This window comes from Sphaerodactylus townsendi, linkage group LG01, assembly GCF_021028975.2.
Source record: "Sphaerodactylus townsendi isolate TG3544 linkage group LG01, MPM_Stown_v2.3, whole genome shotgun sequence".
Taxonomy (NCBI): domain Eukaryota; kingdom Metazoa; phylum Chordata; class Lepidosauria; order Squamata; family Sphaerodactylidae; genus Sphaerodactylus; species Sphaerodactylus townsendi.
The window spans coordinates 59,072,524-59,091,472 of NC_059425.1; the positions used below are offsets into that span (position 1 = coordinate 59,072,524).

General features: G+C 39.8%; 1 protein-coding gene across 11 annotated transcripts in view; it reads right to left on the reverse strand.

Annotated features, from left to right (window-relative positions):
- The window catches only part of ESRRG (estrogen related receptor gamma), a 578,835-nt gene that overhangs the window by 191,026 nt on the left and 368,860 nt on the right, over nucleotides 1-18,949 (reverse strand). For all 11 annotated transcript variants that reach the window (XM_048494419.1, XM_048494507.1, XM_048494596.1 and 8 more), the window contains one exon: nucleotides 2,102-2,517. In XM_048494419.1, coding sequence (XP_048350376.1) covers nucleotides 2,102-2,517 — 416 coding nt within the window. The remainder of the gene's footprint in view (nucleotides 1-2,101; nucleotides 2,518-18,949) is intronic.

The window sequence follows — 18,949 nt, forward strand, 5'->3', positions numbered from 1 at the left end:
GTGGTAGCAATTGCTGCTGAAGCAACTTTTTAAACCTGTACAGGCAGTCAGATATCCAGCAGCTGATCAGAGGCCCTGTTGGCAAAACCCCATCCCATCCCACCAACTTTCTAAACACATTTGGTAGGAGCCAAGAAAGCGGTTGACCAGTGCCATGGTGCCCACTGGGGACCCTTGTCTTGGCTATTACTGGCATGGCTTTTTATGCTTGCCAAGTGCAGGTAGGAGGTGATGGCATGTCACTTTTGGTCTGGACAATGTTTTCTGTCAGCCTGATTGTTTATGCTATGGAGCTGATACTTGGCACTAGCAACCCCTTCTCTCAACATTCTACATGGATGCAATTGCTGTTATCTGGGAACCAAGTGAATAAGATAAGATAGCTTTTCTGGCAACTTTACATACAATTTATTAGTTGAAAAATATGTATTAGTTGAAATATTAGTTGAAAAATATGTATCTCCTCTTCAGCTGGAGGGCTTTGGTCTTTTACTGTTCTCAGTCTGAAAGACTGCTCCTGATCAGATATAACTAGAAGGGATACATTCCACCTCTTACCAGTATTCAAATAATGTGTGTGGTGCTGGCTTGAGCTCCACTTAATCCTCCTTATAACTTTTGCCCACCGATCCCAATTCAAATCATTAACATTTTGAGAATCAGGAAAAGACCAAAAATTATGGTAGCATTCTTGAACTAATAACAATCCAGCCAAATGTTTTGAAATCCTACAGATTTAAATGGGAGAGTTACAGTGCCATCACAACCAGATTTATGTTTTTCCATTGACTTCAAAGATCAATGCTTAACTTAGGTGGATCACAGCAATTTTTTTCATATGGGAAGAGCAGCCATTGAGGAATTCATTTGAAAACTCTTATAGCCTAATTTTAATATTTATATTTTTAAATATATTTTTTTTTAAATTCCATGTTCTCAAGGCAATGGATAATTTCTAAAATGAGTGGGCTTTGCCAGACATGTCAGGCGTAAGTCAGAGGCGTAGCTCCAAGGGAATGGGGGGAGCGTGATGCACCGAGCGCCCCCCTGTGTGGGGGTGTGGCAGGGGCATTCCAGGGTGGGGGCATCCTGGGGTGGGGCAGAGGCAGAGGACGCGCCAGTGCACCAGGCGCTTTCTACACCTCTGGGGTAAGTATACCTAACAATTGGATTACTCCTCTCTTTGATAATACAACTCACTTGCACAAGAATCACTACCTTAAACTCATATCTTAGAGGTAAGCAGGCATTTCCAAGGACCAATGAAATTTTAATTTTTCCCCTTTGGAAGTCAAATATGCCATATCACAAACCATTTCTGAATCCCCCTTGGTTTTAAAAAGACCTTTATGATGTGTTATGATATGATTGCTAACCTTCAGGTGGGGCCTGGAGATTGCCCAGAATTACAACTGATCTCCCATCTATAGAGGTCGATTGCCCAGAATAAAACAGCTGCTTTGGGAGGTGGACTTTATGGCATTATCAAGGTCTTTCCCCTCCCCAAACTGCACCTTTTCAAGGCTGCACCCCTAATCTCTATGAATTTTCCAACCCAAAGTTGGCAATTCTAGTTGCAGAGGCAGTTTTTCTTCCATACAAGGCCAGTGCCTGCTTGGCTTTGTTGGAACTAGCTACAAAGTTCTTTGTATCTAGGTCTTATTATTTTGCATTAGATAGTAAATGTTTATCCTATTGCATTTCTAAGACAATAACATATACAGTTTCTCCTACATCTACCTCAAGATTGCTAGTGTCACACTTATTCATTAAAATCCTGTCGTATTCAAGCTTCTTTTGAAAGACTTTTGTAGTTGAATCAATGATTTTTCTGTTTTGAAACTGGGATGGAAGTTTCTCCAAATCAGTTTGTCCATTTCCCCCTTTTCCAAGTTGTTTTGCTGCTGAATACTATAGTATTACCTTATCAGCGATTTGGTTTGGCCCACTGGATTACAAGGGTTTACTTTTGAGCACAGAGATGTAATTTAAAAAGAAAAGTTTCAAACAGAAGGCATTTAGGTCCTTTACAACTTTAGGACCACATAAAAGATACAACAGGGCTCGCTAAACATACACTAGACTCTGTTTTTGTACTGACCTTGAATTGTCCTCTTGAAGAAAGCCTTGCAGGCCTCACATGACGCCACCCCATAGTGGTATCCTGACGCAATGTCACCACACACCAAACATAGTCTTTTGGGCATTGAGTTCAGCATGTATTCACACTTGGTTTGTGAATCTTCAGTGATGGTACTGGAGCAGTCATCATATCGTTTCCTGACGGGCCCATTACCCCCAAGACCTGGGGCTGAAGGGTAGAGTGGTGGTGAATCTAGACCATTCTGGTGTCCATTCATGGTTGAGCTGTAGCTCCCACTGGCGTCAGAGGAGCCACCAGGGCTGTGGTGATTGATGCTGTCCGTCAAGGAAGCTGGGCTTGATGGTTCCGTCTTGATATACGACAAACAGTTAGAATCAATGTGTCGATCCTTGCTTGACATTCTGCAGATAAGCCTGCATTGTGAAGGAGTGAAAGAGAAGTTTCTGTGCATTAAAAACAATGCTCTTTAAAGACAGCACTGCAAGGCTAAGGACGTACATCAGTCATTCATTAGTCAATACCTCTTGTTCTACATGAAGGTAATCAGCATAAGGGCATGACAGAGCTTTATCAAAGCTTCAGACAAGCTGTAAACAAAAACTTTAGAGACTGGATCCACTTTACTCTTTGCTCCCTCCTCTACAGCCCCACCAATTTCCCTTAAATCAACCCTCTAAATTCTAAAGTTGTAATCTTACGGAAGAAATTGAATTTATTACCTTGGAAGTTATCTTCCTTGTTCTCCCACCCCGTTTATAGAAATGATTATGGTAAAGAAGTCAAACTTATGTATTTGAACAGAGGAACATTTTCCTCTATGTTTACTTTTGACAGCCTGTTTTGTTAGATCACTACCCTTTCCCCCCAAAAATAAGACCTACCCCAAAATTAAGCCCTAGCATGATTTTTTGGATTTTTGGAGGATGCTTGAAATATAAGCCTTACTCCCTAGTTACAGATTCCCCTGCGCAGCTGATCTGGTCACATCGGGGGGGGGGGGGAATCATGGGAAAAAAATAAGACATCCTAAGAAAATAAGACCTAATGCATCTTTTGGAGCAAAAATTAATATGACCCTGTCTTATTTTCAGGGAAACATGGTATCTACCTCTATTATTCATTGGGTAAGTCTCAAACTATTTCAGTAATATTTTAAAAATAGATGCTGTTAAGTAGTACAACATTTCATGTCCCTAACAAATAATTTAAACTTGACTCCAGTTAAACAAAATCTATGCAGAATGGTTCATTAGCTTGGATTACAATAACTTTTTAGCAAATGTTCTCAAATTAAATAATAGACATATAAGTATCCCTAGAATTTTGTTCCCAGGATAAATGAACCCTTAGGAGCAGTATGGAAAAAAATAGGTGTCTGCAGTGGGAAGAGAAAAATCAGTAGAAATCACCATCCCCTCTCTCAAAACCAGAAATACCATTGCTTTGGAGGAGCTTCCTGATAAGCTTCCTGATAAGCAATGTTCCTGTTTTTTACCCCTACTTCAAAACTTACCCTTTTTAACCCTTACTTCAAAAATGGACTCTAATCTGGAGAACTGGGTTTTAATTCCCTGCTCCTCCACATGAGCATCTATGTCTTATCTATGTCTTATCTGGTGAACCAGATCTGTTTCCCCACTCCTACACATTCCTGCTGGGTGGCTTTGGCCTAGTCACAGTTCTCTCTGAACTCTCCCAGTCCCACTAGGTGTCTGTTGTAGGGTAAAGTAGGGAAAGGAGCAGAGGTGGGATCCAGCAGGTTCTCACAGGTTCCCGAGAATAGGTTACTAATTATTTGTGTGTGCCGAGAGGGGGTTACTAATTAGTGATTTTGCCATGTGATTTTTGCCTTAGTTATGCCCCTCCTCTCAGCAGTAGCAGGCAGAACTTGAAGCAGTTTAGCAAGAGGTGCACCGGCATGCGTGGCAGCCTGCGTCTGCGTGCATTCGTTTCCCCCCCAAGGACCGGCGCAGTGGCTGCATCCTTGCCACAGCCCTGCCCAGGAATGCCCCGCCCCCGTCATGCCCGGCCACGCCCCCGTCATGCCCCGGCCAGCCCCATTGGGGCTACACCATAGTTTGAATCCCACCACCATGGGAACCTGTTAATAAAATTTTTGGATCCCACCACTGGAAAGGAGTTTGTAAGTCTCTTTGAGTCTCCATATGGAAGATAGGAGTGGCATATAAATCCAAACTCCTCCTCTTCTTTAATAACATCTCAAGTAAAGTAGAGAATGGTACCTTGCTGCCACAGACAACATCTATCTACCTACCCTCACAGCCAGAATAGTGAATTGTAACTTTTTTTTATTGCTTGGGATACCTGATTGTATGGTCCTTTCCTCATGAATGTTCCAGGCTTCTTTCTCTCTTTTTGCTTTTTCTTCTACATTTGCTGTCCTGCATCTATCACTCTTAATTAAATGTTATAATTAATAAATAGTTCTCTCTTGTCTCTCTACTTCCACTCTAGGCTAAGTACTTTTCTCTAGTCAACATTTGAAAAAAAGTGGATTGGGGCCGACTTACAACAGCTCTGTGAATTTCTTTTAATTTAGAGTACTTACACAACTGCTCAACATATTACCTTATAATTACCGGACAGCTCTCACATATATTATGATCTAAAGCTAGAATGAAAAATTATTAGGGTACTAAAACACGATCTTCTGCCACCCTTCTTTCACTATCTACCAATTTCAAATTCCGAAATGAGTGCTTGGTACCTTTGTGTCAAATTCCTCTCATTTTCATCAGTGTAATTCTTTTAAGACTATAATTATTGTTGACAGCTGAGGAAAGATGGCTATACCAAATAGAGCAGAATCTTTGCTTTTATTATTTGGCCAATTGACTAATGGGGTCTGGTGATCTCCCAGAATTACAACTGATCTTGAGACAACAAAAATCAGTTCTCCTGGAGAAAATGGCTGCTTCAGAGGGTGGACTCTATAGCATTATACCTCACTCTGTCCTATACCTTCCTAAGCTCCACCCTCTCTATGCTCTACTTCCAAATCTCCAGGAATCGCTCTAGAGTTGGCAACCCTAGTTTTGAGACAGCCAGACAGGCAAACTATGAAGTAAGTCACTGTGTCGCATATTAGACAACGGATCTAGTAAACCCATTGTGCCTTCTAATATTCATCAACCATGCAACACCTGGGTCAGAAAGATACTGTGGCTACAAAGAGATGACAGTGGCTTGAAATTATGGCTTCACAATCAGTGCAGATTATAGTTGGCTCTCTCGCATTCAGTTCTCGGTCATGAGGTCAAAGACAAGATTTGCTGGCTGCTGTGGGAATGTTGTCTTTTCTATGCTGTTATTTTGGCAAAAATGTTACTACAGAACAACTTACAGAATTATTCCTCAATTCACATGTTCAACCACACCAAGTAAATTGCATGCTGGTGTGTTCAGTAAAAGAACCTCTGGAAGTAGGAGATGGGAAAGACTTTTCTCCTGCCTGAAACCTGCCAATCAATGTTGAAAACATCTGACTTAGTACACCAATGGTTAGATGTTTTCTTTATTCATAAATATTATCAGAGTACCAGAGTACGACATAAATGTTATCAGAGTACCAGAGTACCACATAAATGAATAATTATGTTTTTGTTGCAGGGGAGTGCAATTCTGAATAATAAATATTACAGATGAAGTAGAGCAATTTCCTAGCCTTCATCCAGGTTTGTCTGTTTGGGATTAAAGATGCTATGGAGAAATAAAACCATTTCAAATTTCACCAGCAGATGGAAACTTGGCATCAATCCCTGAAGAACTACAATTCAAAAACACAAAACAAAAGCATAACAAAGTGGATGGGACATCTATGGATATTTTTGGTAAGTATTGTTAATTATCACTTTGGTGTTTTAAAGTAATGGAGGAGAAAGGAGGATATCCTTCAACCACAGAAGACTCAGTCATCATCAGGTCTTGTTGAGCATTTGGAATAACATCTCAAATAGACCTCTGTAAGACAGCTGTTGCTCCCTAATTACTACTTAGCTCATTACACTGAGGAATTTCTAGGGATACCATTACGTTGTACAGAAAACTCCTACCGGTAGTTCGAACTTAATTTCCTCTTCATCTTTGTACCTGATTTTCTACTCCTCTTTTATGCAAGCCTGAAATATTCACAACTCCCTATAAATTCAATTGTCAGCTGGTGATTTTTATTCTAGACCTTACTTCAATCTAAAATTAGAGGCACTAAAATTCACATTAACTCTAAGAGGAATGTAGTGAATAGGACTTTATTTCAAAAGAGCACCTTTTTGTCAGAAAGAGCTATTCTCAAGTTGATGGCTTTATCTGCATTCAAAGTCCAATTCCACATTGTGCTGTTAATAAAGTTTTTTTTTAGGTCACAGCAGATTAATAAAAAGCTAAATGTAGTTAACATTTACAATGAGAAATAATGTATGTCATATTTAAGTGTGCAATATTTATTTTAACACCATGGTGGCATTGTTTTCTTCATTATTATTTTTCAGTTCAATTGGCTGGAATCTTTAATTGTACATCTATCTTATAAGGACTGATCTCATATTACAGACAGAAAGGTGTTTGTTTATAGAATAAGATGCGAGAAAACAAAGCTGAGGTTCAAGTTCTTGATCCCTCATTGTCACACATTCAAAGCTACTAGGGTGCCACTTGAATTTTTCACTGGCCACTATATCTAGGCTATTTGAAACAGGTAATGATTATCATATTGTACATTTTTATTAGACAAATGTGTCCAGAATCACAGCCCCACAGAAAAAGCACTGGAGAAAGTTTTGAAAAGATCTTATTGTGTAATTTAACCCTGCAAAGCAGATGGGGGTAACTCTTTCCCTACTTACACACACACCAGTTTTGAATCCTGTCAAAACTCTCTTCTGACTGAAGAATTACCATCATCAGCAAGAAAGTTACTATAGTAGGAAGTGCCTAGAACCATTCTATCAGCCCCTACCAGCATGGCCAATTGGCCATGCTGACAGAGGCTGATGGGAATTGTAGTTCCTGAACATCTGGAGAGCCGCAGGTTCCCTACCCCTGCACTATAGCATAAAAGCTCCAGGGAATGAGGGGCCTGCAGATTGATAGGGAATTCTCAGGTCTGCCATGGGAAGGATATAGACAAAAATTGCTACCCTTTTCATCAGTGGAAATGATCACTGGGATCCACAAGATCGCATGGACAACTAATTTATGGTACTGTAGAACATATTGCTCTCCTGAATGAGGCTCCAAAAAAGGACGTTCATTTGGCCTCAACCAGAGTCAGGGCTTTTATGGTCCTGGATCTGGCCTGGTAGAACTCTCTCGGAGCTGAGCTTGTGGGAGCTTCATCAGTTCCTCAGGACCTGCAAGACAGAGATGTTCCACCGGGCCTTTTATTGAGGCAATTATGGGTCCATCCCATCATGCAGATCTCTCTATCCTATCACCCCCTCCTTCCCTGTCCTGATGGTTAACAATTAGATAATTAGTTGGATGGGGCTGATGTTTTATAGGCTATGAAGGGGTCCTTTTGGATGCCCATTTTTTGCCATCTTTAATGTTTACTGTGTTAAAGGGTCTTTTTTAGTTAAGTTTATATGGAAACTGATTTTAAGATTGCTATTTTAATTAATGTGTGTAAGCTGCCCAGAGCCTGGCTGTGGCTTGGAAGGGTGGATTATCAAATCAAATCAAATCATAAATGCAGCTACAGAGGAAGAGAGAATTTATGGGGAAAGAGTTTGTAGGAAGGAGAGAAAAGTATAATTCTCTTTCCCCAGTAACATGATTTAGATCCAGATTGCTCCCCCCCCCCCTACAGTAGCTGTACTGTAGGACCAAATCACATAACAGGAATTCCAACTGTGGAATTTCAGCACCTTGTGTAGGCAAGCTCTTAGGTAATGAAGAACCACAATACAACATTATTTAACTCAAACATGTGTAGCAAAATTCTCCATAGTTTCATTATTATTTAATCATGGTTATTATTTAATCAATAAATGAATACCTAGACTGTCTTCCATTATGGCACTTTCATCACTATTGTATCTGCTCAGTTTTGTTCAGTAGAACTGGCTTGTCCAGTAGAACTGGTTTCTCATATTAAAGGACTTCTTCAGTATAGTTCTCATCCTGATTGCTGGAGACATGTTTGGAACTATCAACACTTATGGCAAGAACTCTAATTTAATTATATGAAACCAGTTTAGGATTGGGCTGCCAATAAATTTTACTTCCTTGGAATCTACAATGAAAAACTCTAAATTCCAGAATCTCAAACATCAGCTAGGGCAGGGGTCGGGAACCTTTTCCCGTCAAAGAGCCATTTGGCTCACCCTCCCCCGCTCCCCCGCCCACTTGCTCGCTCGCGCCCCCACCGCCCGCTCACCCCCCTCGCCTGCAGGGCAGGTGTAGATGGGCCCGGCGGCTCGGCCTGGCCGGCCGCCGGGCGAGTGAAGCGCCCGCCCTGCTCCTTGCAGGGCAGGTGAAGAGGATCCCGGCGGCTCGGCCTGTTTTTAAAAGGGAATGGTAGAATATGAGGAAAAAATTAATCATTTTTAGACCTTTCTTGATCTATTGTATTCTTCCCTGTCAAAATTTAGATATATTTGTAAGTCTTTTGGCCTGTAATCCTGAAAATATGTTTCTGGGATGCTTAATGATGATTCTTAGGATTGCTCCTTTGGTCAGGGTCTGTTTCTGCTTGTTAAATTCTTCAATGCACAAAGTACATTAAAAGTATTGTATCAATAATAATAATACTGTTATTTTATGATTTACATGGAAGTAAATTGATTACAAAGGCATTAATTTCTTATTCAGATTCTCCCAAAATGAAAACTTTCTGCCAAAGAAGATGATTTTCTACTTGTGTTTGTTTGAAAGTCTCAGTAATAGCCACTCTAGGGGTGATTCCCCAGTGGCAGAGTCGACTCAGTTTAGTACTAGGTTTGTCCCAGCAACTCCCCACTGCCACTGAGTTCATCTTTGTTTTGTTTCAGTTTTGTCCCCCTCAGAACTGGAATTTCTGATTTCAGTTATGAAGTACAGCTTTTCCCCCGAAACTAGGTTGAACTCAGTTGTAAGATACAGTGGGGAATCATCGGGGCGACTCTCCCGTTCAGCCAATCAAGATATGTGTTTTGGGCATGTGCAGAATCAAAGAGTCAGGGCGATAAAAGCGCTTTTTTATTTGTATTGTTTTGTTTTGTTTTATTTTATTTATTTTATACTTTCTTTTTTGTGTTTTCGAAGCTTTGAAAATCCTTCTATGGTCTTCCATGCCTTGAACTGACGTATCTATGTTTTGGTGCCGATTCTGATTGGCTCACGTTTTACGGCAGGAAACGTGAGCATGCATCTTTTTTTAGTTTTTCTACGTCGCAGCTACGAATAAAAACTAAAAAAAAAGATGCACGCTCACGTAAAACGTGAGCCAATCAGAATCGAGAAGCAAAAATGGTTCTAGAGATGATCCCGCCCTCTTAGCTTGGTTCAAGATGGAACTGAGATGAATTCTGTTGCAAGTTAAAAAAACCGGATCGAACCTAGGTAGACTCTGCAGTGGGGAATCACCCTAGCTCAGGGGTCGGGAACCCGCGGCTCGCGAGCCGCATGCGGCTCTTCCGCCGCTGTTCTGCGGCTCCATGAGCCGAGCCGCGGGGCCAATCTTCACCCGCCCTGCAAGGAGCAGGGCGGGCGCTTCACTCACCCGGCGGCCGGCCAGGCCGAGCCGCCAGGATCCTCTTCACCCCGCCCTGCAAGGAGCAGGGCGGGCGCTTCACTCGCCCGGCGGCCGGCCAGGCCGAGCCGCCGGGACCCTCTTTGCCCGCCCTGCTCCTTGCAGGTGAGGGGGGTGAGTGGGCGGTGGGGGCGCGAGCGAGCAAGTGGGCGGGGGAGCGGGGGAGGGTGAGCCAAATGGCTCTTTGACGGGAAAAGGTTCCCGACCCCTGCCCTAGCTGATGTTTGAGATTCTGGAATTTAGAGTTTTTCATTGTAGATTCCAAGGAAGTAAAACCTATACATAGATTAATAAGATTTATGACAAATGCTCATTTTTCTGAATTTGTTTACAAATATAGTTTTGATTTTTTAAAAAATCCCTCTGACAGTTTTAAGAGCCTGCAATATCCCTCTGTACAAAAGGCAAGACATGCTGTTTTTAAAAGACCAATGAAACGCAGAAAGATTACTTTTACAACTTCTCTCTGAACATCAGACAAATGTTATTCCTCTCCCCTAGTTCCCCTGATCACCATGAGATGCTTGCTCGCCGACTCTCCTTACAGAACTGAGTTACAATCTCAGCCGGGCTTTTTTTTTTTTTTTTACAATAAGCACTTTTTTCTGCTTCAGCTAATTGCACTCTAGCAAAGTGGCAAAATGTGAATCACTTAGCGTGAAAATGGGCACCAGCTGCTATTGTCAGAGAATGGCAATGCCGAAGAAAAGGAAAGCAACTGAATGAAGTGTCATGTCAGAAATCAACGGTGCAACGTGTGATTTGAGAAAACATGACTACTTTACAGAGACAGGGTGTCATTATGGCATCACTGTAATACGATGCTTTGACAACTGCTGCGTCTAACATATCATCATTGCATTAAGGTGCACTGGCTTAGTTGAAAAAGGAATAGAAAGGATTTTTTTTCCTTAATAAGAAATTTCTTGTGCCTGGTTAACTTAATGGATAAGCAGCTAAATAATCCTAACTAATATGTACCAATATAAGCTATATTCATAAGTATATTAGATGAGGAATTGATTGATAAAGGAACCTATACATAGATTAATAAGATTTATGACAAATGCTCATTTTTCTGAATTTGTTTACAAATATAGTTTTGATTTTTTTAAAAATCCCTCTGACAGTTTTAAAAGCCTGCAATATCCCTCTGTACAAAAGGCAAGATCCACTCTTCTAGGGCAGTGTCTTCATTGGTTGCTGCTGACACTCCAGAAGTCAGATACTCCACATGAAAAAGTACATATCAGATACCATGATTATCTTGCTCTTATTGGAAGATGTGGAGCAATAAACCAACTTCACGAGGGGCAATTCCAAACCATTTACTGCCCAAATGAAAAGTAACAGTATCCTATGTAAAAAGTATCCTATGTTAAAAAGTTCACATGAGGAGTTGTTGGATCAGATTGTACAAAGAAATAAATTTATTTATACACACACATAAATAATGTATTTATAGAGTCATTTCTCCAATTTGCAGAATTGCTTTTCTCCAATTTGCAGAAGGACCCAAAATGGCTTGCAAACATTTCCAAAGCAATATAATTTAAAAGCAAATACATCCTGGGGGCCCCTGAACCACTGACTAGGCCCTAAGCTATGAGCCGCAAGCAAAGAGATATGACTCAGACATTCACTCATACAAAGGCAAAGGTTGAGAGGTTCATGAGTTTAGAAATGAGTTTAGATGATCCATGAGTTTAGAAATAATCCATGAGTTTAGAAATGTGTAGCTATGCTTAAGATTATATCTTCATTGCCAAGTTTAAGAGATCTTCTGGCCCACAGCAGGTTTTGAAAAAAGGAGGGCATGTAGGGGGAGGCACTCAGGGAAGACAGATTCTGCAACCTCCTTTTCCCATAGAATCCAAGATAAAAAGAATGTCATCTCAGATAGAACATCTGAATTTGTCCCTCACTTGTGTAAAATTAGTTGCTATTCTTATGACATCATAAGATTCTGCAAATGGAAAATTACAACAACAATAGAAGAAGAAGAGTTTGAATGTATACTCCCTCCCCCCTTTCTCTTCAATAAGAAGACTCAAAGGGGCTTACAAACTGCTTTCCCCACAACAGACACCTTGTGAGGTAGGTGGGACTGAGAGAGTTCCAAAGAACTATGACTAGACAAGGTCACCCAGCAGGAATGTAGGAGTGGGGAGACAAATCTTGTTCACCAGAAAAGACTTTGCATTTCATGTGGAGCAGTGGGGAATCAAACCCTATTCTCCAGATTAGAGTCTGCTTACGCTTAACTACTACACCACACTGGCTCTAAAATGGGACTCAGTGAATGCATACTAGCATAATGGATCTTCATTTAATTTCCTTGGGCCCATTCCAGCTCATATCAAGCACCTCTTGTTTACAGCTCTAAATATTATACATAGGTAAGGTGCAAACCAATAAAACAGTTAAATACATAATATTAATAAGTAATTATGTATGTGAAGTTTGGCATAATTAACTGGCTAAGTTGCTCAATGAAATCCTGGCTTCTTAATAAGCAACCCACATGACTACAAAATACTCACATTTTATATGAATTAAGATTACAAAGAAACCTCTGGTTCTAACAATCTAAATCAGGCTTTGGCATTATATGACACACAGAGAGAAATTATTGTGCTTTTCTTTCTTGCCAAGTCCAAATCAATTCTTATGGCATTATTCTAGAACTAACATGATAATTCACTGATAATCACTGTTACCCTCATGACTTTTAAGTAATGTAATAATTGAAAAAAATACAATTGGATTAAAACAAACTACTGCTATTTAATCAATATTATCGAGACAAACTAAGTGTTTTAACAAGTCTGTATATACTGACTAATTCAGCTTTAATTAAATGTGTCCTCAGACATGCATTATCTCTGCAGCAGACAGAACTGATAGATATTGAAAGGCAATGAAATAAATCTTAGATTTTGCTTGTTAAAAATCAACAGAAGTACTAGGCCTCAAAAGTTAAATTTTATTATACCACAGAATTCATGTTTTCTTCTGCAGAAAAATGTACATAAAAAATTTCCTGACCTTTAAGAAAAAGGAATGCAGGCTTTTCATGTACACGTCAGTGTTAGTCAATAAAACCATCAAATACAGAGATTTAAAAAATGACAACTGAATCCAGAACTATAGACATGCATAAACACATATATACTGTACACACACACACATACAGCACACACCCAAACATATAAATTTATTCAGTTGTGTCAGTTAAACACAGATCTCCTGAGCAGTATTCTTTTTCTGCAAAGAGAAAAATAACTAATCCTACAAGTCACAAGTCTTCAAGTGGAACCATGGATCAATAACTTTTTTTTATTCAGACAATTCATCGTCCAAGCACTCAAAGGATACAGCCAATAGTGGAACTAAAATATCCTGCAAGAGTCTGAAATTCATAAAAAGTGGCATGACATGTATATTACCCTTCCTCTCATGAAAGAAATTTAAAAAATGGGAGAAGGCATACAGCATGACCTATAGAAGTTTCTTTGTGCTTGTTTATGATCATGTTGTCCACTAAAGACATTCCAGCCTATCCTCATAGCCAGGCAACTCACTGCTGATTTGCTAACAAGGCAAATTGGGACAGAGACTACTTAGATGGGCACTTGATGAGTACTAAGAGGATCAACTGTTATTTTGCCTGTCTCTCACACACCCTCCCTTTACTACTTATTCAATATATGCTTATTTTCCTTTTCTCCAGACCTAAGCAGCTGTTGAATCTGGAAAGGAATTTTATTAGACTTCTGGATGGAGAGCCTTGGAATTCAGATATCTGTCTTGTTCATAGCAGATGAACTTTACTGATACATAGGTTGACTGCAAGTTGTTTTCTATTTCCCACCTCAAAACAGGAGGTGGACACTGGGCAAAGACCAATGTTTCTCCATAAACCCCCATAGGGGCTTCCTTAACAGGCCTTGGTTATAGGCCAATCCATCATATGGACTGGCTGCTAGACACACCTCCAGGTTGATTACAGACAGCATGAGCAGCTCTTGCCATCTGCTATCTTCTCCCTTGGTTTAACTAGCAGGCAATGAAGTGAGTTTTCTACTATCAGCATTCTAACTACAGCCATACTACTGTGTCCCTGCCCTGCCTGTTTCACAGCAAATTTATGAAATGTGTAAGCAATAAAGTTATGATGCATCTTCAGCCCAAATGAGTTTGTGTTGCCTATACTGGCTTTGCCCAACCCCATAAGAAGAAGCAAATCTCTCTCTCTAGCACATACACACTGACACTTGAAGGACAGTAATAAGCGATCTTCTAATCAAAGCTGTATTCTGAAACTGACTGAAATAGGAGAAAGTCAACACTGCATTTCAACCAAGAAAACAAAATAAAGATGCTACAAAAATAACGAAAGATTTGTTCCAGGACAAAACAGGCTTTCAAATAGGGATTATATTGAAGTGATTACAACATCAAAAGCAGTAACTTGTGCCCGTCACAAAGCTGGTGCTATGGATCATGAGTGCCTACTTTTCTGTCATTTTCAAAACAAATAAGAAAGGAAAGAGCACTATGAGAAATTATATTACCGATTACACAGACACAATGAGGGGGAAAAAAAGAGAAACTGCAGTCTCCAAACAGATTCTGACTCACAGGCACAATTACTTGTCCTTTTATTTCCTGCATTTGAAATTATTGCTACATTGTCAATAATTGAAATGACTAACTCATTAAAAGTATTAATTTTGATTCAATTTTGTCTGCTCCAAATGTATGTAGGTGTACTCATATGTATACACGTGTGTGTGTATCCAGCCCAATGTACAATGCCCTTTTTTAGATTTCTTCTGAAAGAATAGAATAGAAAAAAAATGCAAATTTGTTAACATTAAAAAACAGTTTAAAATAACTGAATTCATTGAAGAAACCTTTTAGGCATTAACAAACTGAGATAAACCAATAACTCATCACTTAATTGTAATGTTTCCCAATCTCTCTTTGCCCTAGCATTCCCATTCTTAAAAAAGAAAAAGAAAAACACTTGGCAAGTTGTGAAATGACGTTTTCTAGCAATCAGTGTTTAAGTGAATGTTTGCCCCAGTGTGCTACACCATGCTGTTAGCTAGCAGCAGGGAGTCGTTGAGTTGTTACTACATTTGATTTGACTGCCAGTAGGAAGCTTTATTTCCACCAACTGTTAGTTGCCAGCTCTAAGGATCTTGTCTTCACTTCTTGAAAGAGGATTTTTCTTCCCACTCAGTTTCATTTTTCTTCTACTCATTCTCTCCTTAGCATTGGAGAAGGCTGCCATTCACCAAGAATATGCATTTTGCTCCAGCCAAATGCAAACTTGCCATATCAAATGCAATAAATGAATTATATTAAGCACACCAGAGGACTGAATTTGAATTCAAAGTTCCTGGGGAGCGATGGGGAAAAAAACCATTTACATAAACAAACAAATTACCTGGAACTGAATTCTGATCTCTAGGAGCGGGGAAGGGAATTGGGGGCCTTTCAATAAGGTTTGATGATAATTTGGGTAATTTATTAAACTCAACGCAGATCTAACAAAAGTAATGTGTTATTTTTAGAACCTCCTTTTGTTAAACAAAGTGATGTGAAAACTTAAACTACTGTTCATGATTCTCTATAAAAATGATTTTTATAATTAAGAATTAATTAGAACGAATCTGACAACGACTTCTAACAATGAAAAGCATCTTTAGAAAAATGATAGCATATGTGCAAGAGTGAAAAAAAAAGTCTCCTATGAGGCAGACTAAGAATTCAGGCTGAATGAAAAAGTAATTAACACTAAAGAGCTATAACTGTAATTAAAGAAAATTTCATTAAAGGGAGACAGGTGATCCTGCTTTTCTAAATATGACAAGGTGCTGCATAAAAATAAAATGGAAGTCGGTTTCAGTGAGTGGAGCAGCAAAGCCATGTCTTTAACCAGATCAAATTCTCAAAATTGGCTGTCAAGACGGGATTGTTGTGATTTATACCCATCTATCAAGTGGATGAAAGAGAAAGACAGAGCGAAAAAGAGGCAAGCTGCTGTCGCTTCCATTTGCAAAGCACCTTTAATTTCCACTTCACCATCTGTTACCAAATCTAATTCATATCTCTCCCCCCACCCCACATCTGATTTAGTTCGGTAATACTAATTCTTCCTCTCCCTTATGAACATGGGTCTCAATGAAAAGCTTTGGTTCTGGGGTTGGAAAGAAATTGAATATTATACAGTTAAGGTTCTGGTGACTTAAGCGAAGCATGCTGTCCATTTAAATGCACTCCTGGTAAAGGGATTTGTTTCCAGCCAGTGCAGAGATATGGAATTTCTTGCATTTGGGAGCCCGGGGAGGGGGGAAGAGATGGAAGAAAAACCAAAAGAGAATAGAAATGATGATAGGAAAGTAGTCTGGGGACATGAAAGCAGAGGTTGTCATAAAATACAATTGTTGTCAAGTTTAGTCACTTTCAGTACTAGCTATAAAATCACTTTGTCATGGTCTCATACAGAAAGCTTGAAATTGTATTTTTTGTTCTTGTTGTTGTTAAGGGAAACAAAATAAGTGGACAGCATAATATTCAACATGAGGGAGAAAATGCTTCCTTCAAAATGTAAGGTGCAAATTTGCACAAGATGGCATAATGACAACACAAAGCAATTTTAAATTGCTAGTACAGCAAAATCATCGCAAGATTCCTATGCATACAATCCTCTTCTCCTATTCCTAAGTAACAGTGCATAAGCTAAAAATTAAGAGAACTAGCTCCCAAGGAGAACAAAAAAAAGAAGAAATCTGAATATTTTATTTAGCACCTGTCCTCCCCCAACCAACAAGCTAAATCTGGCCTCACAGACTCCCCTTAGTCCTAATACGGACCATTTGGAAAATATTTGATGACTCTTCATCTCTCTCACAAGGATAAGGAATTTGAGGGTCAAGGTCTTTAAGGAAACTGAGCTTTGTAGGCTTGACCACTTCCTGTTCATCTAGACAAAGTACCTGACTTAGACAAATCAAAATTGTGGATCAGAGAAACAATAGAGAAGTAAACATCAGAAACACACATGAGAAAGGTACAGAGAGATGGGTAGCAAAGTGATATAGTCAAAGATGGCTAGAATAGGTAGCAAAGAAGCAACAGGCAGCACATAGAAGGAAAGAGTCTGTGCTGGCAGTGGTGACCAGTTGGGACGAATGAAGCAGGGCAGGTAGATACCATAAAGCTACAGTAGCCTAAAGAGATAAAATGACACACGGAACTAGGCTCCAGCCTGGCTTTCAGGAAGCCTGTAGTCTGAGTCTACCAAGGCTGAATAACCCTACCGGTAATTAGATTACATATACAAATGTTCTGGGCCACTTGCACCTTTTTCTTCAGCAACTCGATGCTTGTAGTATAATGTGCATATTAGAAACTTCCTTCAGTTACTGTCACCAGGGATATTCCATCATGAGCTGCTTTGGCTCGCTGCCTGCTGGCAAAGTACAGTCTTCATTGCCAAATATTTGACAAACAGTTTTCTTGTGTCCGAACAATCCAACATTGTGAAAATACACAGCACCATGAATGCATGATCATGTACTACTTTGCCATTGCTGTCTTCCACCAGCTTGTCACCCATGGATCTCTCTCTCTCTCTGGTGCTTGCTACACAATTTAAACAAAACATAATGTTTCACAATTAATGTCTGTAAAACATCTCTCCCTATATTTTCATGGCTATTACCCAGCCTTTATGAAAAACCAGTGAACTGTCCAAATCTGGATGAAGATATGTGTGTGTATATTCTCACACTGCCTTATGGGAATTGTAGTTTCTGATGGCACCAACATAATAAATGATATCTACTGTGCAAGTGAAAAAGTAGCACTTACACTCTAGGTCCTTTAATGATTGCTCCTGAATTCACAGGGACAAAGTGGGAACTTTAATGACCCACCATCCCCATGGGAGGAGGGGTCCTTTATGCTGGTGACTGAGAACATTTGGTTGACTGTGCAGGTGCAGAAACTGCAGGCAACATACAAATTTATATATTTAGCTTATTTATCAAGGTCCTGTCTGACTACAACCTGTAGCACAAACTTGATTGTTGAAAGGGGACCAGAGCCAATTTTAATGAAATAAATGGGATGCTGTTCAGGAACAAAGCTACTCAGAGCAGATCTTCAAGCACACACATTCCATGCAAACAAGCAGTTTGATCAGATAAATTCAAACAGCAATCACATTCATGCCGAAAATGTCGGCATCCCTTGGTTGACACCTGCTTATTTCCATCTCTTCAAACACTTCCAACTTCTGGTTGTGGTGGGTTTTCTGGGCTGTGTGGCCGTGGTCTGGTGGATATTGTTCCTAACTTTTTTCCTGCATCTGTGGCTGGCATCTTCAGAGGTGTATCACAGAGGCAAGTCTGTTACATACCGTGTTACACCTCTGAAGATGCCAGCCACAGATGCAGGAAAAACATTAGGAACAAGATCCACCAGACCACGGCCACACAGCCCGGAAAACCCACCACAACCAGTTGAATCCGGCTGTGAAAGTCTTCGACAATACTTCCAACTTCTATTGCTATCCTGTCCCCTTCACAATTTAGCTCTACTTCTTACTATTTTTGTGTTCTTCTTAGGTAACTTCAGATGTTGTACATCAGCTTTCCAGCAAACCTCACTTAATCCTGCCTGGATGTCAGCACTTTTGCAAAGAATGCTGCAGCAGTCTAGAGTCAGGCAGGCAATCCTTAAGGAAGGTGTCTATTTATGTTCTTGTTTTGAAAATTTAGGAGTTGAACACTGGGTTTCTAGTTGGGCGAAAAGGGGAGCTCATGCAAAATGTAATTCAGTCAAAATGTAACTCTTTTATACAACAGGGCATTTAATTTCAAGATCTGAGCTACTGATACACCTTTAATATATTAAAAGAAGCCTGGTCATGACTATTTCAACAGGAATTTCCTGAATGACTGCAGCAGGATTCAAACTGCGTTTACTGGACCCTAGAAAACAGATTTTTTTGTGTGTGTTTTGATTATTTTTTATTATGAAGGATGCTAGCATTAGATTGAAAGGTTACTTTAAAT